Raw genomic sequence first — 27,212 nt, 5'->3', positions numbered from 1 at the left:
CTGCCCTCACCCGAAGGGTCCTGGGGCTTGTTTCCCTGCACTCTCTGGTCAGCAAGTGCACAGCCTCTTGGGCCTCTCCTGTGACCCTCATTTGAGCGAGCGCTGGGTGGTTTGCAGAACACTGGAGTGACTCTGCCTCTAGTCCCTCACTGGGTTGCTCACCCAGCTGCTCTGAGTTGGGGCTCCAGACTCACCCCATTGTTTACCAGCGGCACTTCTTCATCCACTCCACCCAATTGGCCTCTAGCCCACCTGTGGCCTCAGGCGCCCAAAGGCTTATTTGGACCTAACCTGGCCCCCATGTTAGCAGGACCTACCCTTGAGCCCCCTGCTCACTAGGACCCACTTTGTGCTCTTTCCTCCCAGGGCCTCATCTCAGGCCCTCTGTTCATAGGGCCTCGCTACTCGCCCCTCTCAGCATTCCCATTTTGCAACTATATCCCGGCCCCTAACTCCAGCCTCTCTCCTTAAGCTCTGCACCCCTCATTCTCACTGGGCTCCTTCCCCCACACACATGCACAGTTGGGGCTCCTATCCTCTGTGCACCTTGCCTCTTTGCTAGGATGCATACCCCTTGCTAGGCTCTCCAGGCCTCCCAACTGCTGCTCGGGTGCAGGCTGTCAGGTGCCCCACTGTACCCCACTCTACACCTCTGCCTCCACTGAGGCCCATACTCTGCCCCCCTACGCTGGGGCCTGGGGTCACACGCACACCCCACAGGCTCAGGTGGCTGCAGCCGTACCTGGCCCCAAACTACCTCCGATGTTATTTGACCCACCTGAAGGTGGGGGCTGGGGTTTAGGCGCCCCTACTCACCTTCCACCAGGGTGGTAACTGGCCTGGCACTTCTGGGGGGCTGTTCAGCCCTAACCATCCCCACCAGCTCTTGCCCTTACCTCCTGGTGTTACCAGAGCAGCAGCTCCACTAGAAGATGTTATTTCCTCAGTGCCAGGCAGCAGAGTGCTGCCTCCAGCTCTGCTAGCCTGAATCTTAAAATGGCCTCTCAGCAGATCTGGGCCGCACCTGCTGGTTGCCTCTTCAGGCTCTTAAAGTGGCAGACAGCAGAGGTGCTCTGCCACACACCCCTCCCCCCATAGAATAGTTCCTGGGGGAGGTTCCCTCTGCTGCTCTGCCAAAGCAGGCTCCCCCCAGAGCCTGTGAAAGCCCTTGAGTAGCAAGCACTCGCAAAGGTGCTCCGCCACACATATGATATACATAGTGTAACAATATCATTGCATTTCAGGAATTAATAATCATAATATTGTCACAGATTCTGCAGCGGGGGAAAGGGGTGTGGGGAGGACAGCAAAGAGCAACAGGATCTGGAGCTGCTTGAAAGCAGGGGCTCTGGGCATAGTTCTTGTGAACTAGCAGGGGTGTGGGTTGTATCTGCGTTGGACTAAGGACATAGGCAGACCAGGTTCTTTGGGTAAATCCAAAATCTTTTATTAGATCAACTCGTAAACTCATAGAGCTCACAGCACATGTGAAGTTCCCAGCAGGAACTGTGCTGAAGTGCTAATAAGCTGAGACCTCACTGTGCATGCAGGCCACAGCCAAAGGAAGTGTGGCTGTGCCACTGCAACGCCATGGATTTGCCCCTGCTTCGAAACTCCAAGCAATTAGAACATAGCTGTTGTACAACCAGTGAGGGTCATGCACCCTAGGAGACAAACAGCACATTGGTGATCACCTGGAGCCATGCTTACATCTATTTCATGGTTTAGTATGCACAGAGTGGGCATGCTATGGTTACTCACTACAGTGCTCCTTCCCATGGTTCAGAGTCTGTGCAGACATGCCTGGTATATCTTTTGCTAATGAGACCTTGGCCTCTAAGTCATTTAGATGTTTTGAAATTTTTATCCAAGGTCCTTCTCCCAAAACCTTACCACCTTTACAGCCATTTACAGAGTTCACAAGCTACCAGGCATAACAAAGACATGAGATACTCACAGTCTGACACACTCCAGGATAGTAGCACATTCTACCCAAGATGAACCTTGTTGACTAGTACAGAATTGAATTAGAACTTCTCCTTCTCCAGATAGCAAAGCAGGTCTTCTAAACCAGGCCTTGCCTGCCACATCTCAGACCCGATTTCAGGCTTTAACTCTATCCATTTGGAAACCATCACAGTATGCAAACTGAACGTGACTTCGTTTGCATCATATGCATTGGCCAACAGCAAATAAAACCTCCAAAAGCTTAATTCTATTAACAGTTCTCTGGAAATAGAAGTTTAGGGCATTTTGTATCAGCGATATGACTTAAGTGAAATTTCTTATCAAGGAAGAGGAAAACTGAAGATATCATATAGATGCTGACACAAAGTTAGAGTAAAGGATACAGAGAGACAAGTGAAGGTTTCTCTCCTGTGAAGTGCTTTGGAGGGTCTTAGACAGCCATCCATCATGGAGCTAGGTGGCTAGAGACAAAACTATAAACTATGAGAAAAATAATTTCTTTGACAAGGGTTTTACCTGTTGAGCTTCTGGCTCTTTTGCTTTTTTTATTAATTTCTCTCGGGTGTCTTGCTCAAGTACTACAGTGATGAGACTGGCTTTAACTGACAAACAACATAGTAAATATTTCTATAATTAAGACTGGAATCTTCAAAAGATCCTATGGGAGTTAAACACCCAAATCCTGCCTTAATTGAGTGGTAGTTGGGAGTCTTAATTTCCTCAGGCTCCTTTGAAAATACTAACCTAGATCCCTGAAGAAAAAAACATATCTAGCAGTAAGACAGAGATTGGTGGTAACGCTAATATTTTGAATACACACACACACACATATATAATATAAAACATTAGCGTTACCACCAATCTCTGTCTTACTGCTAGTGTGTTGTAAATGAATTTTTTTTCCTTCCAAAATTCATTCCCAATGAATTTTTCGTTGTTTCAAAGAGAAGCTGTTTTAATTCTCCTACTTCATTGAACTCAGTGAGATGATCTAATTTTTGCCTATATATTTTTTTTCTATACATATTGCCTTCTTGCTCAGGAAAATAGCACCATCTAGTGAACATAACCCCTAAATCCCAGTATATTGATTTATTTATTTAAAGTTAAAGACATAGCCATTAAAAAGGAACTCCTATCCATTGCTCATAGTGCTCCTTGGCAATTCTTGAATACACTGTTATGGAAAAGACCACTCCAACAATCTTTTAATCAGTAGTCAATATAAAAATTAAGTCCCAGTATTTTTACTGTTCATGACAACCACCAATAACCTAGCAGCAAAAGGACTTATTTCAGATTCTTAGGTTCTCTTGTCAGTACTTTTCTCTCACTGGAAGAGAATGAAAAAGAAGTGACTATTGCTGTGTGTTCTAAATGTCAGTAAACTTGGGCTATTTTATTCTAAAGGACACCAGTTCTGCTCCCAATCTAATCTTTCTTTGAAGTTATTTTCCTGACAGAAAAAGGTTCCTCTGTGATAGTGAAGACACATTATTCTGATGTTATAAACAGTCATGAAACTGACATCTGCAAGACGTGGCAGTGATTAAATCACAAGTAACATTAGTTAAGTGTTCCACCAGTGATGCTCTAATTATTTTATTTTAATTAAGTCCCCATGAGCCTTCTTTTTATAGCTGCCCTGAATGCATTGACTTTTCTTTGCCAAATGTTACTCAGGCAATACACTTTGCATTTTATTTCTCTCTCCTTCTTCTCCGATAAGAAGCAATTTTCTTCTGGTTAGCTTCAATAAGTTAGCAAATTAATTTAGCTGCAAATACAACTTCTTGTTTTTTGGGGTGTTGGTTGTAGCCGTGTTAGTCTAAGAACATATGTTCTCTGGGTAGATGTGATATCTTTTATTAGACCAACGAATTAGTTGGAAAAAAGTCCTTTGCAAGCTTGCGGGCACAAACACCCTTCTTCAGGCATTGGGAGACTCTGGTGGTGGTATGAGTTCTCCAAGGTAGAAAAGAAGCTAAAGTAAATGAGAAGTCTTTGAAGATGCAAATGAGTGGAAGTTTCGTTTTTCTGGATCTTTTATTTTTCTCTGCATAGGTATTGAATTTTTGAATGAATTACTTTATTACCTTGTTCTGAAAAGCAAGTCCATTGGTGCAGTGGGCCATTTCTTTACTACCTTGCTCCTAATTCAACTGTCATGACCACCTCCAGATCAGTGCAGGGAAAGTGAACTGTAAAAGGGAGCCAGAGAGCTCCTGTTACTTTAGAGCTAGGTACAGACAGTCAAAAAGCCCGAGGCTGAATCGATTCAGTCTTTGCAGATTAGTCTAAACTACTCAGATTAAATTGAAACAGAAGTGAATAGATATTTGCCTTTGATTCAGGCAATGCAGCCAGAAGCCAGGGGGCTCTAGAGCTCAGCTATCTGGCTCTGTGTTCACTTCTTCTTCCTGCTGCCCCCAAGGTCTCTGGGATTTGTAGTCCAGAATTACAGCAGCAGGACTCTTCAGTTCCTCCCCGCCAACAGACTGGGTCATATCCCTAGCTGGGTTTACCCCCCCCACCCTTTGTCAGCCAGCCCTCACTGCTCCGGCTAGGGAAAACAGCAGTGGGGCCAGCCCTGCTCCCTGGAGTAGACAGCATATCCCAGTCCAGGGTTGAAAAGCATGCTGGGGGACTGTGATTTCACTTGAACCAGGAAGGGATCTAAGACGGAAGTTTCATAAAACTGTTTGACCCAAATCACTTAAGTCTGATACTGTATTCAACCAGGTTTATCTTAAACCAGGTTCAGCCATTTTGAAACTAGTTTATGTGCACTGAGCTTCTGATCTGTTACAGATTTAAACCAGTTTCTGATCACTTAAACTGGTTTATCTGTAACTTCTGTCCCTAGCCTAAGAGAACACAGCAGGATAAGCCAGATGTATAGGATCGCAAGGGCAGGAAAACAGGCTGGCCCTTAATGAAAAGGGGAAACTTCTGGGTGTGGCTGGGGAGCTACATGACAGGAAGTGGGGCAGGGCATTGAGGCATATAAATCCAGGGCCTGAGCTAAAGCAGGCAGTCAGATTCTGCATACTGTAGAGAGGGGATCTCCCTAGGGAAGCTGGTGGTAGGAAGCAGGCTACCTATGAGAGCAAGAGCGGGCCTGTCACTGGGGAGCATAGATTATAGTAGGGTACTGCCCCACAGTGGGGAAAGAGTTTTGTGGCAGCAGTTTGCTTATATTTTTGTTATGCTCGTGTCTACATTTGCTTAGTACCAGGGGACCAGGTTGTGGCTATGGGGGTGGTTTGGAGGCCATAGGGGTGCCTGAGAAATACCCAGCAAAGAGTTCCCTAATGAGGATCAGGGGCACAGAGCAAGAAACAGAGGCTGGGCCCAGCTAGTGAAAAGAGGTTGAAGCCAGGGAGTTGGAAGCTCCAACAAAGGTTTGCACATGGCCTGTCAAGCTCCAGAGTCAAAAGCAAGCACCACGCCCTCCCCACAGGCTAGTATCTGTAAGGCATGGGCACGACTATGGGAGCAGCTGGAAGTTATGATTATTGCCCTTAAGGCACAACCAAGGCTACCTCAAAGGGGAAACCCACCCCATTGAGTTTGGGGCAGAGATGCTCCAATTCATGGGCACCTCAAGGAAAGTTCAAACATCTCTCAGATATAGCAAAATTATATTTCACAACAAAAGTAGAAAAGAAAACTGAGGCCACTGAAAAGAAAATGTAAGGGTTAAATAGAACAGGAATTTTAGCAGTTTCATGTGGTTTTCTGGCTCCATCTAGTGTTATTCCATAACACTGAGTGCCAGGAAAGATATTATGGACCATGTTTTCAAGACTTATACTGAAAGTGAGGTCATTACAAGATGCTCAAATTTAAGTATACCCATGTTTCATAGTAACAGTTTAACTGCAAGTACAAGTACATCTGTTTTGCCAGTATCTACATGCAAGTATGTGAGAATTAATTTGAATAAAGACTCAGAAGAAACAGAACAAACCATTGCTAATCACTACATCACACTTCATAAGTTTATTTCAGTTCAGATCAAAATAATGTTTGCTTTTCCAGTGACAAAAAAAAAAAAAAATAGGTTGTCTACTGTTTGCAGAGAAAGGATAAAAGGAAGAACAAGACTACAATTCATGTAGCCTTTAGAACATTAGCTTACATATCATTTGAGGGGAAAGCAGCTGCAAAGTCAAGGACCATAAGCCAATATGACTGTAAATTTTCTATGATTTCTATGATTCTAGAATATTAGGGTTGGAAGGGACCTCAGGAGGTCATCTAGTTCAACCCCCTGCTCAAAGGAGGACCATCCCCACCTACCTTATTCCAGCCAAGGCTTTGTTTACCAGGGTCTTAAAAACTTCTAAGGATGGAAGTTTCAGAACCTCTCTGGGTTACCTGTTCCAGCCTCTTCCTAGTGATGACGTTTTCCTAATATCTAACCTAAATTTCCCTTGCTACAACTTAAGACCATTGCTCCTTGTTCTGTCATCTGCCACCACTGAGAACAGTTCAACTCCATTCTCTTTTTTAACTGCTCTTTAGGTAATTGAAGGCTGTTATTAAATCCCTCCTCAGTCTTCTCTTCTCTAGGTTAAATAAGCCCAGTTCCCTCAGCCTCTCCTCATAAGTCAAATTCCCCAGCACTCTAACCATTTTCATCACCCTCTATAGACTCTCTCCAACTTTTCCACATCCTTGCCATAGTGGGGGTCCCAAAACTAGACACGGTACTCCAGATGTGGCCTCACCAAACAGAGGGGATTAATTGCTTCCCTTGATCTGCTGTCAACACTCCTACTAATGTAGCCCAACATGCTGTTGGACTTCTTGGCAACAAAAGTATACTGTTGGCTCATATTTAGCTTATTCTCCACTGTAACCTCCAGGTACTTTTCTACAGAGCTGGTTAGCCAATCAGTTGCCAAGCTGTAGTGGTGCGTGGGATTCTTCTGTCTTAAATGCAGGACTTTGAACTTGTCCTTGATGAACTTCATGAGATTTATTTTGGTCCAATCCTCCACTTTGTCTAGGTCTCTGAATCCTAGTCCAATCTTACAGTGCATCTACTACTCCCCCCAGCTTGGTATCATCTGCAAACTTACTGATGGTGAATTCCATCCCATCTTCCAGGTTGTTGATGAAGATTGTAAAGAAACCCTTCCTCAGGACTGACCCCTGAGGCACTCCATTTGATACTGGCTGCCAACTAGATATTGAACCATTGATTGCTACCCTTTAACCCCAATGATCCAGCCACTGTTCTATCATCTTACAGTCCACTCATTCAACCTGTCCTTCCTTAGCTACAAAGATACACGAACAAAGAAGAAATGAAACAGACCTGTTCTACACTAAATAGTTTTCCTAGGTAATGTAAATACATTCATACTCAAAGCTGCTCAGCAGCAACAGAAACCTTTTTGCTGGCAGGGTAATATCACCTCTTCAAGTGAGGAAAGACTTCTGCCACCAATCAGCAACTGGCAGAAGGTGGGTGTAGACATGCCCACACCTTCTGTTGATGGTCACAGTCTGTTCAGTAACTGCATTTCCCAGGGTGCTCTTCACACCTTGTTAGTATAGCTGATGAAGAGGAGCTACATGAGGCAGATGAAAGTTGTACACATACAGACACAATCTGGTACTTTCCCTATGATGGCTGTTGTCTACAGTGCATGCTTGCACTAGTAGACAGAGCCACAGAAGTGTAATTTCTCACTTAGACAACATATACCAGATCAAAACACTTGGCATGGTTCATTTCATATTGCCAAGTTATCTAAAACCAAAATCAAAATTAATTATTATTAATTGCTACTTTTAACTATTAAGGGACAGATTCTCAAACTCATTGGATAGCATGAAGTATATCCACAGGGACATTAAGCCAGAAAGGACCGCTATGATCATCTTATCTGATTGCCTGCAGAAAACAGCATCATGATACTCAAATGCTAATGACTGCACTGAGCCCAGTTAATTTGTGGTTGAACCCGAGCAGTGATTCTCAACCAGGGTACTGTGGCAACCTGGGGTGCCATGAGGTTGTTTTAAGGATGTCACAGGGAGCTGCTCAATATTAGCACTGTTAGGTGTGCAAACACCCACAGGTGATTCACAGGATAAGCCCAGAGATTTCAAATAATCATTCAGTGTTGTGCGGGCCGGGCGCGAACCCGGGCCCTTTGTTGCGCTGCACACGGGCTGTGGCCGGCAGCCCGGGCACGCTGGGTCGGAGAGGGCGGGTGCCGAGCTAGAATTAGGCACAGACACTTAACGGTTGATTTTAAGATTGTTTACTTACACCGAGATGGTTGCGGTGCAGGCTGAAAACTTGCTTGAGTTGCGGTTACAAACAGAAAGAACACGAATAATCACGTGGAGTTTGCTAGGCTCCACGCAGACAGAACTCCGGATGTCCAGGACAAGCGCACCTCAAAACTCGTCGATACGTCTTATAAAAGGTTACCGCTCGAAGATGGGAAGAGGTGGGCGGTGGATCAGGCCGCCAAACTTCTCTGAGTAACACACAGGGCTTCTATGACCCTGCCGCGCACCCAGAGTCCCCACGAGATGGATGTGGAGTCCTCTTCGGCTTGGGCAGAAACTGCTCAAGCCTCTTATACAGCTAGCAGGCCAATTGCTAGCCGCCACGTGGGAATAATTTAGCACTAGCCAATAGCGGGACACAAATTTGCATTCAAAGAGCGGGAACTCTTTGCACCGTGCATTTCTGTGTTGCAAAGAAAATGCACCCTACAAAGACAACTGCAAAATGGTGGGAACTCTCTCCTTTGCATGCGGGTTCTCTGTGCAGCAAAACTCCACCGTGCAATGAAGCTGTAATCCCACGGGGATAATTCTAGTGCCGAAGCACACACAAAATTAGACCTTTGGGTCATGACAAGCGTCAAAAACAATTTGACCTGTTCTGGTCTTTCTGAGTACTTTGCAACAGAAGAATTGCTCTGTTATTTTTCCATAGTCAAAAAATGAGCAAAGGTGAAGAGCTTGCATTTTCTGAGGGGTGCCTTGAGTCTAAAAAAGTTGAGAACCACTGAACTAGAATGTATCATTTTAAAGGGCATCCAAATCTTGATGTAAAGACTTGCACAAAATTAACAGAGTGCCCCATAGGCTACATTTCCTCTTTTCAAGCTCACTAACATGTCTGCAACAGCTGCTTATGTGTAAAAATTAGTTGCAACATTATGGCTACTGAGAAGAAATCACCTTAACTCCAAAAATATTTGACACCCAGCATGCCCACTCTTACCGCTGGTCAGGCAAGAGCAATGATTTTTAGTCTGTTCAAGGAGCTGTCACTCCCCTTGAAAACTCAGTGCACGTCTATCCAGGCAGCTGCTACGCAGTGGAGCCATACAAAGCTTCGGTCACTGATTCGATTCGGAGGAGATTCAACCCGATTCAGTGGCTGAATCTCTGAATCCGAATAGAATCAGGAGACCCATTAATTTCTCCAAATCAAATCAGAAGCCTCCGATTCAATTTGGAGATTCGATGATCTGGACATAGTCAGAGCTTTATACGTTTTTTCTACATACCTCAAGGTACCAGGCTGCTTGTGAATGCTGAGATGGTGGGGCCAATGGAGCATCCCATGGGAGCGCGGGGGGGTCCCCAGCCTGCTCAGCGGTGAACCTTGAAGTGGACCAGAAGCATTTCCTGTCCACTTCTGGGTCTGCTGCAGAGTGAGTGGGGGACCCCCCCCCCTTCAGCCCACAGCTCAACGACTTGTGCTCCTGGGTCTGAGGGGGCACCCAGGGTCCCCCTGCAGCCAATCACCAAGTCGCACGCTCAGCAGTGGACCCAGAAGTGGGCCGGAAGTACTCCTGTGGGATGCTCCATCCACCCCACCATCTCAGCATTCATGAGCCACACCTCGTACCTCGAGGTATGTAGAAAAACATATAAAGCTGTGTCTATGGCCGAATCACTGATTAGAATCGAATCTTCAGATTCGGATTCGGCCGAATCGAATTGGGACAGTGATCCAAATCAGTGAATTGAATCACTGCCCCCCAAATTGGGTTGAATCCGAATTGAATATGGCCCGCTTTGCACACCCCTACTATGTAGTCCCCTTTCCTTGCTACTACTCTTGCCAGCCTCTGTGGTAAGAGCTGGCATCTACAGTAAGGGGAAATACAGCAACTGCAGTAGAAGACAGCAGAGAGCACCCCTCCCAGAAAACCAGAGAAGGGGAACTGGATGGTAGGCAGCAGGCCATGTAGCCTACCCACAAAAGGAGCAGATTCAATGCCACTTGGCAAGCTGGATTTCTTGCATTTTCTGTCTGTAGCTCAAAATAGCAACTGCTGAGACGGAACAGATGAAGTCTCAAGCTTCTCCCTCTGTCTCTTAGCTGCAGAGGTGAATAAATGAACAGAGAATGAGCTATAGTCAATTCCCCAATTCCACCTACGTGCAACCTGACCTGTGGAACTCTCCATCCTGGTATGGAAACAGACTCAAGAGATCTTGAAATAACCCAGTCCCTGCAATTTGCAATGAATATAAAACCTCATGCAACTTTAAAGCTGCCAAAAAGACAGCATATTACCTCCCTTGATAAATGCCACCCCTTACACACATGGCCCAAGTCAACAGCTAAAAAGGATTCATTGCTGGCTCATGTAAATGGAGTGAATTTATATTACGGGGGGAAAAGTGATTTTTGGCTTTCTATTAAAAGTCGCTATAACACCTAAGTGGAAATTCATTTCAGGTAGAAAAAAAACCCAGAGCTGTAGTGTTTCCGTACAGTGTTTCTGAGCCAAGGATGTCTGATAGATGCTGTATTTATCATATACTAAACTTTAGAAGCAGAATTTTAACAAAGAGGAAACATGGGAAACTTAAAGCTGTGGCTTTTGTTTGATTGTGAAGATACCACAGCAAGTCTAGAATATAGTTGCCTACTCAGAGTAGAGTGCAAAAGCAAAATTTTCTAAAGCATGACAATGAAGCACGTAACTCCTATGGACTTTCTATAGAATTTATGTGCTTAATTACTATCTATGCCTTTAATAATCTCTCTATAAATTCCATGATGAAGCATGATCATTCACAGAAAATAATCCCAGATACAGATCATTCCAGTAAGGAGGACAGCTAATGGGGTTGGGGGTGGAGAAGATTTTATTGATATTCTTCTTCATTTTTGTAAAAATTAAGTTTGGAAAAGGTTTAATCCTGAAATTTCAAAATAAAAAAAAAAGAAAAACTTCAAATTAACTTTTTTTGTTAAATACATTTCACATTGCTTGAAGCTTTCTTTTCAGAGATTTAAGATATAAAATTTAAGGCTGGGATTTTTAAAGGAAACAAAGAATCTTTACATTCCTCTCACTGAACTTCAGTGAATTCTCAGGTAATTCATTTTTGAAATAGAGACTAAGTTTCTGGGAGTCTTTTTGGCAACAATACCAAGAGCCGCACACTTGAAATTTCACACAAAAGCTCATCTTTTGCTAAACTCCCAAACCCCAACATACCCTACAGTACAGGCTTCCCTTGATTTATGCTGTACGTGCGCTCCCGGAAAATGGCACATAAACAGAATTCGCATAAAGTGAACCCACTTCACAATGTAACAAATAGGGATAGGTTCCCATGGTGGTGAGGGAGGGAGTGAGGCTGGGACTAGGGAAGGGGTGCCGCTCCCAGGGCTGCACAAGGCAGCAGAGAGAACAGAGCGGCACGCACCACATTCCCGACTGCAGCAGCCCCCGGAGCGGCTAGCCCCAGCTGCCTGCAGCCACTGGGCTGCACCATGCTCTGCCTGTCCCCACTCACCTCTGCTCCTGGGCTGCACCTTGCCGTGGTACAGGCAGCAGGGCATCAGCTGTTCCCCGGGTGGCTGCAGCCAGGGCAGGGGTGAGTGGGGCCACAGCCCTTTCCCCTCCCCATACAGACTTACCTACTTGGGCAGGGGACATCTATGCTGATCACATAAGAGTGAATTTACGTCGCATATAATGAATTATGTGTCTAAATATGCTCATCACATGAGAGTGAATTCTTATATAAAGAACCCACATAAATCGAAGGAAACGTACAAAATACAAGGAGTTAGGCAGCTTCTACACTGTTTGTTGATCATCGGTAGAAGATATAGGTCTTGAGGAAATATCTAATAAAAGATATCAGATTTACCCAAAGAACTTTGTCGGCTTATGTCCTTAGGCCAACACGGCTACAACCAACACCCTGAGGACATTTTAGTTATTTATTGTTTTGTCACTCATTTCAATAAATGTGACCATGACTGAAGAGGCCAGAATTGGAATAGCATTGTATATGAGAGAATAGCATGCGTCTAACTGAATACAACATATCCCTGGCTGACCCTATATTGGACTATTACCTATACAGGGTGTATTGGAGGAATGTTAAGAGAGCCTGGATATGGAACAGTTAGAGCTACTGTAGGACTAAAATAAAAAGAAAAGGTCTATTATTAGCAGAGTTGTGTGGGGAAAGCTTACACAATACTTGCCACATTAGGAGTGATGTTAGTGAAAGCTGGCAGGTTTGCTACTTCTAAGTTTCTCCATTAAAAGGAAGTTAATATAGTAACACCACCTAAATCAAGCCAGCTGTGACACTAGCAGGCAGAAGCCAGGAATTTTAACCCTTTGTTTCTTGATTATGTCTGTGCTGCAAATTGTGTTGCAGAAAAATAAAACAAAATGATCCTTTGCCGTGGTTCATTAATGTGGTAGATGTGACACCCTTGCACATGTGCTGCTTGAGACTCAGATGACATGACAGCTGCCTGGTTGAGGACTCAGACTCCTAGGTTTAACCACTTGCTTTTGCTCTGGATTTATTTTTTTTTTTGCATTGCTTAATTTTCTTTGCCCTCCTGCATGGCTTTCTCCCCTTTATCCTAGCTGTTTAGCCTATCTCCTCCAGTGATCGGTTAAGCCAGCAACCAAAGGGACTGCTAAGGCAAAAGCCAGACATCCACCTGGGACTTCCTTTTCCTGACTTCACTTGCCTTGAACTGCTAATACTATTTAGCACAGCACACAGGGCACCTCCCGTGCTCACAGCATCCCCAGCAAGGAGACTCATGCCAGCGAGCCTTCCCCTAGGTAAAGTACACTCAGTCCTTTGTACACCTACAGATCCTGGCTAGCGTACCACAAGCACATGTGCACATACAGCTCAAGCACCCACATACCCCCCACCTCACAAGCGCGCACCCCCCCACCTCACAAGCACACACACAACTGCAAGCACATCCCCAAGCACACTCCATCATGCCTCACAAGTGCACAGCCCCCAGCACAAGCACCCACACCTCACTAGTGCATATACACCCCACAAGCACACCATCAGCACATAACCACACACACAAGTGCCCAGACCCACACAAGCACACACCCACACCATGCCACACCACACAAACACCCCCCCACACTAGCGCACACCCACCTCACACCACACTACACACCCACACTAGCAGCTCCTACCTCACGTGCACTCCTCCATGCAAGTGCACACCCACAAGCACACCCCCACTTACACCACAAGCACAGAGCCCCATCGGCACATACCCCCACACAAGCGCACACTTACCACAAGCACACTCACACCCCATAAGCGCGCGCGCGCGCACAAGCCCGCCAGTCTCCGCTCTGCTGTGCTGTGCTGTGCTGCGGCCCCGTGGGGCGGAGGAGAGGCGGCGCGAGGCAGCAGGAGAGCGCGGGCCCACCTCCCCGCCGCGGCGGTGCGGCCCCGGGGCGGAGCCGGCACACGCCCACACACACACACACACAGACAGGCGGGTGGGCGCCAGGAGAGCCGGATCAGCCCGGGCCGGTGAGTCAGCAGTGGACCCGGAAGAGGCGCTGCTGCGGCGGGGAAATACTTCCCCAGAAGCAGGTGCCGGAGCCGGAGCAGGGCTAGGGGAGGCGGGCGCCATGTTTCAGTTCCTGGTAAGTGCCGGCCGGCCCCGCACATGTCTCCTGGCGCAGGCTCGGAAAGGCCGCTCCGCTCCCCGCCCCCACCCCCGGCCAGCGGGGACACTCGAGGAGCTGCTGCTGCTCCCAGCCCGGCTCCCCAGCGGCGGAGGCGTCTCGTGGCTTGCTCCGGGAAAGGCCGCTGGGGAGGTGTGTCCTGGTGCTCCAGCAGCCCCGGGGCCCGAGGAGAAGCGCTGCCCAGGGCTGTGTCTGCAGGATCTTTCAGAGGCAGGACGGCTAGATGCAGTTTGCTCTGACTCACTCCAGTGTCATCTTACATTTTTCCATCCTCTAAAGATAGCCCTTGTGGGAGGAATTGCTTCGGGACTCGGCAGCCTGGCCATTGCCACTGTCCCCACTGCCAGCAGCTGAATCCTGGTTCCTGTAAACAGTCACTTGGTTTGTTACCTCCCTCCTCACTCCACACCCTCCCCCCGGCCCCCATGTCATTTAAAAATGGGGAAGTTTTAGTTCCACAACTACATGTGTAGCTGTAATGTGTCAGCAGTGGACCTGTCAATAGGGTTAACAGCTACAAATGTTTGCACTCAAGAGAAACTATATTTTTACATCGTATCAGTTCATAGACACTCTGGCTGGAAGGGACCTCGGAGGATCATCAAGTCCAGACCCCTGCCCCAGGGGCAGGAAGTCAGCAGGGATCATAGGATCCCAGTAAGATAAGCATCCAAGTGTGTCTTGAAGGTGTTCAAAGTGGGTGCTTGAACTGCCTCCGGCGGCGGTCTATTCCAAACCTCGGGGACTCGGACAGTAAAGAAGTTTTTCCTTATGTCCAGCCTGAAATGGTCGCAGAGGAGTTTGTGACCATTTGATCTTGTCATCCCTTGGGGGCACTCTGGTGAACAGATGTTCCCCCAGATCCTGATGAGCACCCCTGATGAACTTGTAGGTGGCCACTAGATCGCCCCTGAGCCTGTGCTTTTCCAGGCTGAAGAGTCCCATAGCTCTCAGTCTCTCATCATAAGGTCTGTTTTCCTGACCTCTGATCATGCACATGGCTCTCCTCTGCACTCTCTCAAGCTTCTCCACATCCTTTGTGAATTGTGGAGCCCAAAACTGGATGCAGTACTCCAGCTGCGGTCTCACCAAGGCCGAGTACAGCGGGAGAATGACATCCTGGGATTTGCTTGAGAAGCATCTATGGATGCAAGCCAGCATTTTGCTTGCTTTACTAGCCACAGCATCACATTGAAGGCTCATGTTCATCTTGTGGTCAGTCATGACCCCAAGTCCCTTTCATCTGTAGTGCTAGCCAGCATAGCACTGCCAAGCCTATAAGCATGCTGCAGGTTTTTCCTCCCAAGGTGGAGTACCTTATATTTATCGATGTTGAACACCATCAGGTTCTCATCCGCCCATTTCTTGAGCCTGTCAAGGTCAGCCTGGATCGCCCTCCTGTCCTCAGGTATGGATGCTTTACCGCAGAGTTTGGTGTTGTTGGCAAACTTGGCCAGTCCGTTTCTGACTCCAGTGTCCACATCCTTGATGAAGATGTTAAACAGTATAGGCCCTAGGACAAAGCCTTGAGAGGGACCCCACTGGTGACCGTGCACCAAGACGAGTTCAGGCATTTATACACAAGCCTTTTTGTCCCATGACATGTCGGAGATCTGCTGCTTTGGAGCAGACTCGATTAATCAAGTCGGGTCCATATGTGAGCTGATGTGAGCCGCACTGCACCACGTGTAGTTGTATAAGCAAAGCAACAAAAGGTGCGTCAGCACCCAGAAAATGGCGGCAGTGCACTTTTGAACTAAAACACCTTGTATGTGTTTTAGTTCAAAAGTACACCACTGCCATTTTCTCAGCGCTGATAAGCATTTCACCGCTTATACAGCTGCAAGCAACGCAGTGCCAGGTGTTTTTCAAAACGCCCCGTACTGCAGCACTTGCATGTGTAAAAAATGCCCATGTCTTCAATAGCGTATGACACACACACATACGTGCTCTGGCCTTGCTGATTTTGTTACAGTTTCTTTAGATCACCAGCAGTGTGCCCCCAATACACAGTTCCAGTTATTCCTAGCTACCGTTTTCTTCAAATCACTCCAAATAAATGCAATTAGATGGAAGTTAAGTGAGTGTCCTGGTCAAAACATACACCACTTAATTTTTCATAGGACAAAATGTTTTTTAGCATGGTCAATGTATGTTTTAGGTCAGCGGCCTTTTGAAAAAATGGGCTTTGCTGTTTTGTTTTTGTCTTTCACTACCTCTTTTTATACTGTTTCCCCCATTTATGCATGTAATGAAACATGGCCAAACACTTATAAAGGCTACTGCTTCCATATAGTGCTAAGCCAGTTTAGAAAGTATGACCTCTACAGTTTATTAGTTTGCTATATTGAAGTCCATCCAACTCTATAGTAGTCTATCTTAATATTCCTTCTAAATATTGTCAGTTTTCAAAACGGTCTTAAGGCTCTCTCTACCATGCTGCCTGGTATTTTGTTATGGGGCTTCCTTGCTATTTTTCCCCTTTTCATTCAAATTCTTACCTCAGTAAGCCTCTGACCTCTTTGCTTACACAGTGCATTGCTTCATGTCTTGTGTCTGCAGTTCTTTTCAATATTTGAAGCCTCTGGGTTATTCTCCCTTGAAGCCATGGATAGCCTGGTGCAAATCAAGCACCCCAGATTTAAAATAAAACAAAAAACTTAGGAACACCTGATGCAGATTCTGAAAGTGGTTTAACTCCATTCTAACTGAAAACTTTGTTATAGTTTCAAATGCTCTCTTCCCCACCCCCACTCCCTTTCTCCCATACATGCACACATTTTCAATGTACAAACCACTGCTTTGAAATCAGTGCTCCATATCATTTTTTTCTCTCCTCTTGCCTCTGTGTTCTGTTCTAAACAAACCAGATAATCTGACCTTTTGAAACTAGTGTTTCTTAAGCGTGGTACTTATCGTAATATACGTCTACCCTTATCACCATCAATTACTGTATGTTCTTGCCTCACTGGCCACATAAAGAGTTCTGACTGTCTTCTTCTCCTTCCAAGCTTTGTATGCATCTCCAAACTGATGCATGTCTAAAACTAGATAACCAACAACAGGGTTTAATCAGTATTCTAAGTACATGTCTTTAATACCTGGTCTTCTTCCCACCCTCCATACTCATTCTATTTATCTGTTTGTCACTGAGAGTATGGTTTTTAATATTCTCAGCTTTGGTTCAAATAAGTTCAAATAATACATTGCATGCGGGGGGGAGGGGGGGATACATACATGCATGTGTGTGTGTGTGTGTGTGTACATTATATATACATATGTGTGTGTATCTGTTCATACATATGTATAAATAGATGTGTGTGTATATATATATATATATATATATATATATATATATATTAGAGGTGCACCGATACATCGGTCGGATATCAGGTTGGTACTGATACAAAGAACATTGGCTGTATTGGAAATCAGCCCGATGCGGCCGATAATTTGGCCAATAAATGCTCGTGTGTGCGCTCAGTCACGGTGCAGCACTCAGGCAGTGAGGAACAGATCTTCATGCAGCTGGTAAGTCTATTGTGGTGGAAGGGGAGTGGGAAGGGGAGGGAAGGGTCATGGGCAGGGGAAGATCAGTGCCCCCCTTGGTAAGGGAGGGGGCAGGAGCAGGCACTGCCCAGCCAAGGTGGGGCAGGGTGCGGGATGGAGCTGTGGCTCCTCGGGGGGGATGAGGCCATCTCCCACTGCTGCTTGCACCCCGGGGGGGTGTCCCTGGGTGTGCACAGGGCAGGGTGGGTGGGCTTCAGATGTGGGCAGGGGCTACAGAGGGGGCTGCAGCCACCCCAGATTTCACCATAGTCCTGCTCCCAGTGCCACTGCTGCTGCATGCTCAGCTCAGCCCCGGTTCAATGCTCCACCTCCACCCACATGCTGGGAAGAGCCAGGGCTGCGCCAGGTGCATGGCGGCAGCAGAGCTGGGAGTGAGGCTATGGCAAAATTTGGAGTGGCTGCAGCCCCTTCTGTAGCCCCTGCCCGGAGCCCAGCCCCCGCCAAGAAGAGCCCAGCACAGCCCTGGCTCCAGCCCTCAGCTGCAGCATGTCTACTCCACACCATGCAGATCCAGGGGGCACACCCCTCCTCCCATGCCCTCCCAGGGTGCAAGCAGCAGCGGGAGCCATCCCACCCCACCCCCGCCCCCCCGGAGCTGCAGCTCTATCCTACACCCCACCCTGGCTGGGCATCACCTGCCCCTGCCCTCTCTCTCGCTGCGGGGAGCATTGATCTGCACCCCCAACACCACTTCCCTCCCCTCTCCCCTTCAAACACAACAGATTTACCAGCTGTACACAGCTGTATCAGAAATCGGCTGTCAGTATTGGCCCCAAAAATCTCTGTCGGTGCACCCCTAATACGTACACACATATACACCCACATATATACGTAAGTATATCTCTATCTCTGCAGGCAGTATATTATTGGGACTTATTTGAGCCCAGGCTGAGAATATTAAAAACCAGTCTCTCAGTGACAAACAGGTAAATAGAAGGTGGAAAAAAGACATACATGAAATTAGAGCGCCTTTGTCTCCTGGGTTTTTTAAATTTTTCTTTGGGATTGGTTGGCTACTCAAAATCTGGAATCTATTTAACGTCAGTCACTCTTGAATTGTGTTTTTATAAAGTAAATTAGGCTAAAAAACACTCTTGTGTTTTTATAAAGTAAATAAGGCCTTTTATCTTGTTGTGCTCCAAAACAAGATTTCAGAGTAATTATGAAAGCATGTATATTTCTTCCAAATGGACCCCTTGTATCTCTTTGTTTCCGGAAGGACATCGGGTAATAGCCCTCCCCAGTAGGTTAAGCAGCTTTAAAAGTCTTGATGTTTCTGAACTCAGGGGCTGCCTGAAGCTCTTGTATTACAAATGCTTGATAATAATTACTTTTTAATTAACTTTCTGATTAGTGTCTGAAATATGATGAAGGGGCGGAGGGTGAGGAGAAAGGAAGGGCACATTAATTCTGGGTTCCTTCCTCCTTATTGTGGGTAGAAAGAGCATCTGTCTCTCTCCTTTCCTTGCCCCTCCCTGCCCCCTTAAGACTGGAGCAGAGAGATAAAGGGATAATCTCACAATTTTTTACACTGTTTTTTGTTGTCTTTCAGAATTAAGGAAGTGTCTATTGTTTATATTTTAAATGTGTCTTAAAATACTGGTTACAGTTGAAGTCCCTCAGACTTTACTTAGTCCCTATTTTCTTTAATTAACATGCAAATTTGTATTGCCCATTTTTTTCAGCTGTTGAAAAGTCTAGATAAGACAAAACTGCCTTTGCATGTAATATTGAGCTATGACTTAAGATAATGACATGTTTTGTTCATGCTTATGGGTTTCACAGAGATATTAAGATCTCTGCAGTGCAAAATGAAGCCTATAATATAGTCAGCCATTTCTTGGCAGTCCCATCTTTGGAATCCAAGTAAGGTGCAAACAAATCAGGATTGAAGGTGTTTTTAACCCTTTCTAGGTGAAGAAAATGAGAGGATCCTCTTAATAAAATGATTTGGGGTAGGATAATCTGAAAGATTCTTACATCGACTAGTAACGTAAAATGCTCTTCGCACCACAGGGAGAGAGTGCAAGAGAGAGTTCTCAAATGAGAGTCTGTTTGCCTTCTGGTAAGTTCATGGACACTGCCAAAAGGAAAGTTCCTTTTCTAAATTTCCTTTCAATTTTGAAAGGAATCTTAAATCCAGTTTATCTCTGTACAGCATACATTAATATCCCATACAAAAATCTTCACTGAGTTTCATTTTCTTTCCAGTTTACACTACCAGCATAATCTAGAACTCTTCCAGAAACCACATTAAAAACACACTATAGGTTTTTTTTCTCCTTCTCTCTCTTGATCTAGGAGAAACCCCCCAAACCCTGAGTTCTAAAAATGATAAATAAAATGACTACCATACTTCAAATTAATACATTTAGTTAATCATAATGTCAACATATGAGAGTATTAATAAACAAGTAGTTTTCATTAGTGACAATAGCTTACTAACAAGAACATGCTTTTTACTAGTGTATGGTTTACGCTTCTGGAAGAGTGAGCTATATTTTATTCTACCTTGGGCACGTCTACACATCACCATGCTTTAGTACTTCCTTTGGAAGTACTAAAGCACAGCAGAATACGGGAGGTTATTAGACCATATGTGCAGCGCACAGATTTTGCCGCTACATTGGTGTAGCAGCATGCTATACTGGGGGAGTGCGTTGCTATGGCAATGTAGCTGGTGATCACGTGTAGACCTGCATGATTGCTACATCGCCATAGCACACCTGCAGCATAGCCATCACCATGATGCTATCGGGCAATGTGCAGATGCACCTCTTGTGTATTAAATATAATTTCCAGTTAAATTTCATTGCAATATCATAGCTGTTGATTGTTCGTTTTGGTTTTTTTGTTAAGGGAGTAGGCTAGACTTGTAGTATTGATGGCTAGAAACATCTTATTGTGATTTTGTGCACTGAAGAAGAGTAAAATAGAATTTAATGATGGAGAATAAAGGTCTGTTTTAATTGGGGCTGCCGGATGCTTAGTATTATTGAAAAAATCTGATTGTATATTTCTGGTGCTCATCTTTCCCTCCCAGAGGTACTGTGAAACCTGAGATTTTCCTCACCCAGAAACAGCAGCATGTCAGGACCTATACATTCGTTTTCCTAATGACACTTCATAGACTAAGTAGTTGGCTCTTGGTATCATGGCCTACCTGTGTGTTCTCTGCAAAGCAGTGTTAACTAAAGGCAAGCCTGGAAGAGTGTTTGGAGGGGTACAGGTTTGGTAGCTGTTTGTCTGCACTCTTCTCACAATCTTAACACCAATGTTCCTATGGCTACTATATCACTATATGCATAACCTCCAGTAGGTAGGTTCCTCTTCCTTCTTCCACCAGCATCGTTATTGTTTGTATTGCTGTCTGGGAACTTCATTTGCGGATCAAAATCCCATTATACTGGGCAGTGTACAAATAAAAAATGAGAAATATTCCACAGGTTAAGATAGAACTACGATTTTAATAGGTACGCAAGGCACTCATTACAAAATATAGTGAGAAACTTTGAAGACGTGCCGTGTTATGGAACCTGTGAAATGGGACAGATTTCAAATTTTTCATGGAATGTCTTTTTTCCTGTCTTTTAGCCACCTCTGCTGATAAGTATCCAGGGACTCTGAAGGAGAAATGTTTAAATTCCTTGTCTGTCTCTTTTTAGCTTGGTTTTGCTCTTGGCAATGTCGTTGGGATGTATCTGGCTCAGAACTATGATGTAAGTATTATTTTTGTTACAGTAATTCTTAGGGGTCTCAGCTGAGATAAAGGCTTTGTTGTGTTTCTGTAATAACCACAGATATCAAGACAAAAATCACTGCCTTCAAAAGGAGCTTATAATTAAATAGACAAGACAGTGGAAGGTAAAACCGGAACAGAAAAGTGAAATATCTTTCCCAAAGCCATAAAACTATCTTAAAGCCTAAGTCTCATAACGGGTCAAGGAACTGGGAGTAAGCCATGCTAGCCACCAAACGGTCCTGTTTGTTTGTGTATAAACATTTCTAGATGCCCTGTGCTAATGTTGAAAGTGAAACAGTTTGTACCCTCCCAGGCCAAGTACAGACAGTCAAGCCTGAGGCTGAATCAGTTAAATCTGTGCTGCATAGACTAATCCTATAAGTAAGTGAACAACCATTCATTTTCAATTCCAGAAATGTAGCCACATGCCTGTAGTGGCCAAGGCTGGAAGCCAGGGAGTGCTGGAGCATGCCTCCCTGCTTGGCTGGAACAGACAGCTTAGGCCAAGGCTAGCCTGCCCACCTTGCAAGGGTGGGGGGAAGAGGGGCTTGCAGGGGAGGTGCAAAGCATCATGGGATGCTTGGGGAACTATGACTTAATTTGAATATGGAAGGGGATCTGGGACAGAAGTTCAATAAACTGATTTAACCTAAATCAGTTACTTCTGATACTGCATGCATCCAGGTCTATCTTAAACCGGTTTTGGCCACTTTGAAAGCGGTTGATGTGCACTGAACTTCTGTTGTGTTACAGATTTGAACCCGTTTACAGATCACTTATATGTAGCTTATGTGTAAGTCTATGTGTAACTTATGTCCCTAGCTCCAACACTTTTCTGGACAGCTGTACGTCTTTAGGTAAACCTGACCTCTTCCTTTTCTGCTTGGCTTTGGGGGTCAATCCAAAGCTTCTATTTTCAATAAAACTTTGGTTGTTTTTTTTACATTTTTTTTTTCCCTGTGGAATAACTTGCAAGTATACATCTACCCACCTTCTTACAGGTTTGCAGATTAAGTAGTTCTAAAACTAAGAAGATATCAATCATACTTTTCAGATTCTCCCCTCTCTCCGTCCTCTTCTCCCCCCTCCTCTTTAATTTTAAAGTAAACTTACTAGCAGTAGTGAAAAATTAGGGGTTTAAAACTATTCTGATTTCTTCTTCATCTGTTTATACCGTTTACCCAATTGTTTACCCAATTTTTTATTTATATCAAACAGTGCATTCCTTTGGTTAATCTCTTTATTTTCTTGTCTCGTATATTAGCAAAGCCTGTTAGTGTTTGCTGCATTGGGGTTGTTTCTTTCCTGACTTGTCCTCTGCTCCCATGACTTATTTTAAAGAGGCCATGTAAAAGTGGTTCCTAACTTTTTTTTTAAACTAAAACTATCTTATTTTCTTGAAGCTTAAAGTTTGGAACAATTGCTACTTCAGGTATAATGCAAGCATGAAGCAGTGTTTTTCCTGTAGTACTAATGGTGTTTCACCACAAGAGGGCAACATTTACTTTTGAAAAAGAAGAAATTCACCCCTGGTGATGTAACTCGTTTGCTATCATGAGCCTGGAATTTAATATATTTATAAGCGTCCGAGTCATGCAGTCGTGTAGAAAATTAACTTGGGTGCGCTTCTTCCTACACCGCCCCCTACCCCCCTCAAAAAAACCCCATAACTGTATGTAAGGGTTTGTGTTTTAAAAGATCTTTATACAGAAACATTATTTTATGAAAAGACCAAAGGGCCATGAGAATAGATTTGTCTGTGTATCTAATCCTCTTTGCAAGGTTTGTTACAGACCAAAGGGATTTTTCCACTGTGTAAATTTCATAAAACCCAAAACTTTATTATGTAAATATTCATACTTAGGCCCTAATCTTGCCATCCCTAATGCAAGTGCTTCACTTTAAGCATGGTAGTATATTAAAAAAAAAAAGTTCTTCCATGTGTTAGAATATAGCTTTCTCATTAGAAATGAGTGCTGAGATTTTTTTGCAGTTCTCCTGGTTATCTTGAAGGGCTGAGGATTATGAGAAAAACAACCAATATTTCAAGAGTCCCAATAAAATCAAGGATTGGCAAAATGGCTTTCAATTTTATATATATGTGTGTGTGTGTGTGTGTGTGTGTGTGTATTCTAATATTATAAAAGCCTTAATCTGTCTGTCTCTTGGTCCGTAACACTTTATTCACGCTCTGATTGGCATACAAACAGCCAATCAGCATGCAAATAAGCATTGGGACAGGTGGCAACACAACACCATGATGGCCAGGGGATGGAGCGGGGGGCATACTGCTCCCTGGAGGCAACAGCAAGGGACCAGAACAAGAGCAGGGGAGCAGAGCCATCTTGTGTTCCCCACCCCCTACCCTGCTCCCTGCAGGTGGTGATCAGATGGAGTTGTGGGGGGGGGGCAAGGCCACCGGATCTAGCCTTGACCCCCACTTTGCTCTTTGCAGGTGAAATTTAACATTTTTGGGTATTGATATTTTTGGCTGGATCACTTTTTTTTTTTTTTTTTTTTTAAACATAGGGTGTTTCTAATACCAAAGGGATTCCCACCCTCAAAATAAGCTTCATGGATTCATAGACATTAGGGCTGGAAGGGACCTCGGAAGATCATCGAGCCCAGCCCCCTGCCCAAAGGGGCAGGAAGTCAACTGGGGTCATAGGATCCCAGCAAGATAAGCATCCAGTTTGCTCTTGAAGGTGTTCAATGTAGGCGCTTGAACCACCTCCGGTGGCAGGGTGTTCCAGACCTTGGGGGCTCGGACAGTAAAGAAATTCTTCCTTATGTCCAGCCTGAAACGGTCTTGCAGTAGTTTATGACCGTTCGACCTAGTCGTCATCCCTTGGGGTGCTCTGGTGAACAAATGTTCCCCCAGATACCTTCTTTTAAAGGTAAACTTTTCTTTTACAATCTGAAACTTCAAGTTGAATATTGCAAGTGTCAGCTCCTACACAAAATGGACCAGAAGTAATTTTCTTTTTTTACAGATCTTTCTCTGGAGGCTTGAAAGTCTAATATGGTGATTCTCAACCAGGGTTTCCTTGGCAACCTGGGGTGCCTTGAGAGCCTTTCAAGGGTGCCATGGTGTGCCATGCACTGTTAGCACTGTTAGGTGTGCAAACATGATTCACAGCTTAGATAAACCCACAGATTTCGAATAGAGTTAAAATCATTCTGACCTTTTAGGGTCTTTCTGAGTTCTTAGTAACAGCATCATTGCATTTATTGTTGTTGTTGTTGAGGGTAAAAAATTAATTGAAAATTTTAATTGAAAATTAAAATCTAGCATTTTCTGAGGGGTGCTTTGAAGGTTGTGAACCACCGGCCTACTATTGTCTAACACTGATTTTCTGCTCTACAAAAACACAGAAGTTCTCAAAATACCAAGAGAATTTCTAATAAGAAAAATGTGGCTAAGTATTTAGTGCAGTGTTGTCACGGCGCACCTCGCTGCTCCGCTCCTAGAGAGGGGAAAGCTGCTGGGGAAAAGCCCCAGCAGCCATAATGAGTACAGCTGCGGGTTGCCAGGGTGACTAATAAGAATCAGCTGCCTGTAGGGGGCAGGGCCTGGCTCCTATAAAGCTAAGAGTCAAGGCCAGGCTGGCAGTGGCCGGCCAGCAGCCAGGGAGGCAGAAGCTCCGGGAGTGAGGATGCGGAGAGGAGCCTAGCAGCAAGTACCGCTGATATGGAGCAATGTTGTTGGAGCCATAGGGCTTTGAGTTTAGTTATAGCCAGGCGGCTTGAGTTTGCGTTTGTGTATTTTACACCGGAGGCTTGGGTGAGGCTGTAGGGGTTGGAGGAGGCCTCATAGGGACCCCATAGGGGCGGGGTGCCCTAGCGCCAGTGAAGGCGCAGCTTGCGCGCCAGTGGAGGCACAATTGAGTGCAACCAGTGGGTTGCGGGCGGGGAACTGAGACCCTGGGTTGTGTGCAAGGCGCATAGACCCCAGCCCCAGAGAGGGGCGTTTTGAGAAGGCCCAGCGTGAACACAACGAGCCCCAGGAGGGGGCACTGCTAGGAAGCCTGAGCGTGGGCGTGGCGAGCCCCAGGAAGGGGGGAGCGCATTGTGGAGAAGCCCAGTGTGGGCACAACAGGTCCCAGAGAGAGGGACGATTTTATTAGGGAGCCCAGCGTGGGCACAGTGAGCCCCAAAGAGAGGGTGGCACTACTAGGAAGCCCAAGGCGGGCACAAGGAGCCCGAGAGGGGCAATATGTGAGGAGCCCAAGAGGGGCAATATGTGAGGAGCCCAGGACGGGCGTAGCGAGCCCGGTAATCAGCTAGTGCTGCAGGGAAAAACCCAGGACAGGGGCAGGGTGCTGCGGTGGACCCAGACAGAAAGGGTTAGCAGCACAGCGCCCCAAGAGAAGGACAGGGTGTTGCGGTGGTCCCCAAGGAAAGGGGATAGCAGCACAGCATCCTGCAAGAAGGGAAGCAGTGCGGTGGGCCTGAAAGACCGGAGGCTCGAGGTAAGAGTCCCAAAGTGGACAAGGGTCCCTGAGTGGGACAACACTTTTAGAAGAGGCCCCAAAGAAGAAGGGCAGTGTTAAAGAAGGCCCCAGAGAAGGGGGGCAGCATTTTAGGAAGCCCACGGAGGGCACGGCAAACCCCGAAGAGGGGAGTGCCTTGTGAGAGAAGACCCCAGAGAGGGGGCAGACTATATATAGAGAAGGACACACCAATGTCAGGTACATCAGCGAGGCTTGGGGCGTGGTATTAGGGGTGGTAGGAGCCACGTGTAGCCCACAAGGCTAGGATGCTTGAGTAGCACCCATCGTACGGGGAGACCTACGAGGGGTCCAGGAGTTTACGTGCCCGAGGAGACGCAAGGCAGCCTCCCTATTACATTTTGCTTAAGAGCAAAGACGTGGTGGGTGAGTATGGAGGGTGCCCTTGGGCCGAATTAGCGCGGAGAGAGGGCCTTGAGGAGATCACGGCCCTCCTGAAGGACCCCGCCGTGACAAGTGTATTCTTTGGCAGTTAGCTTTTTAGTTTTTCTTTTTCAATGCTTTTTCTATCCTGCCATTCCCAACAAAAATGACAATACTGTATTTGGCTTACCTGTCCTCCCATCCAAAATGACCTTTTTTGAAAATCCATCATCACCACCTGATGGATTGAACTGTTGAACATGAATGGAAGGTGCTGCTTGCTGCTCTCCTTCATGGGACTGAGTATAATTCCTGTATTGATGATGTACCAATGGAGCAAGTCCTGGAAACACTTTAAATAATTCTTAAGCTTTCTGGAATGTGCGCTTTTTCAGAGCCACAGCTGGTCATGATAAATAGCTGATATGTCTAACTTTTTTTTTTTAAAGATCCCTGACCTTGCAAAGAAACTTGAAGATATTAAAAAAGATGTGGAAGCTAAGAAGAAACCACCCAGTGACAAATCCTAAACCAACAGTGTTGCCTGGATCTTCTTCATACGGTCTTTAAGGACATTATTTCCCCTTCAGATGACAAATACTAGTTGGAAACATAGCTTTTTGGGGGTTTCCTCCACTTTTGCTTTCTCAGAAGCTGGATATCCTGGATCTGTATGTGCAGAAAATTTGCTCTGGGACCTACCATCATGTGTTTCAGGAATTTTGATTCTCAGCTGATGAGTGACTGGAAAACATAGTTTGTATTTTTTTTTTTTCTGTTGTAGTTTCCTAATATTTTATATTCAGTTTTTTAATCTGTTAAACTGGAGATCAGTAAAAATTCTACAACTACCCCTACCTAGAATTTTAATTTCTTTCTTCAATATTTTAAGAATTTAAAAGAAACTTGTCAAATTAGCTTTTAAAGAATCCTTTTAATTTATTCTGAGTGAGAGTTCTTTACCATATAAACCTTTACAGTACTAGAAGCTGTTAAACAGTGAGCATTATCTGAAGTCCTGCAAAATTACTTGTCTGTTTAGTGCCTTCTTTTGTTTTC

General features: G+C 45.3%; 1 protein-coding gene across 1 annotated transcript; it reads left to right on the top strand.

The window, feature by feature from the left end:
- The first annotated feature begins 13,815 nt into the window (after positions 1-13,815).
- On the top strand, positions 13,816-27,010 carry STMP1 (short transmembrane mitochondrial protein 1). Its single transcript, XM_014607166.3, has 3 exons — positions 13,816-13,925; positions 21,203-21,256; positions 26,603-27,010. The coding sequence occupies exons 1-3, from the start codon at positions 13,911-13,913 to the stop codon at positions 26,681-26,683; spliced, it is 150 nt and encodes a 49-aa protein (XP_014462652.1). The 5' UTR covers positions 13,816-13,910; the 3' UTR covers positions 26,684-27,010.
- The last annotated feature ends 202 nt before the right edge of the window (positions 27,011-27,212 follow it).

This window comes from Alligator mississippiensis, chromosome 4, assembly GCF_030867095.1.
Source record: "Alligator mississippiensis isolate rAllMis1 chromosome 4, rAllMis1, whole genome shotgun sequence".
NCBI classification, from domain to species: domain Eukaryota; kingdom Metazoa; phylum Chordata; order Crocodylia; family Alligatoridae; genus Alligator; species Alligator mississippiensis.
Note: the sequence above shows the minus strand (reverse complement) of the source record. Positions and strands in the feature narration are given on the sequence as shown.

What these genes read in the sequence shown, in the direction of transcription:
- STMP1 (XM_014607166.3), top strand. An exon ending in ATCTGGCTCAGAACTATGAT is followed by an intron (nt 21,257 to 26,602) that starts GTAAGTATTATT and finishes TTTTTTTTAAAG; the next exon opens with ATCCCTGACCTTGCAAAGAA.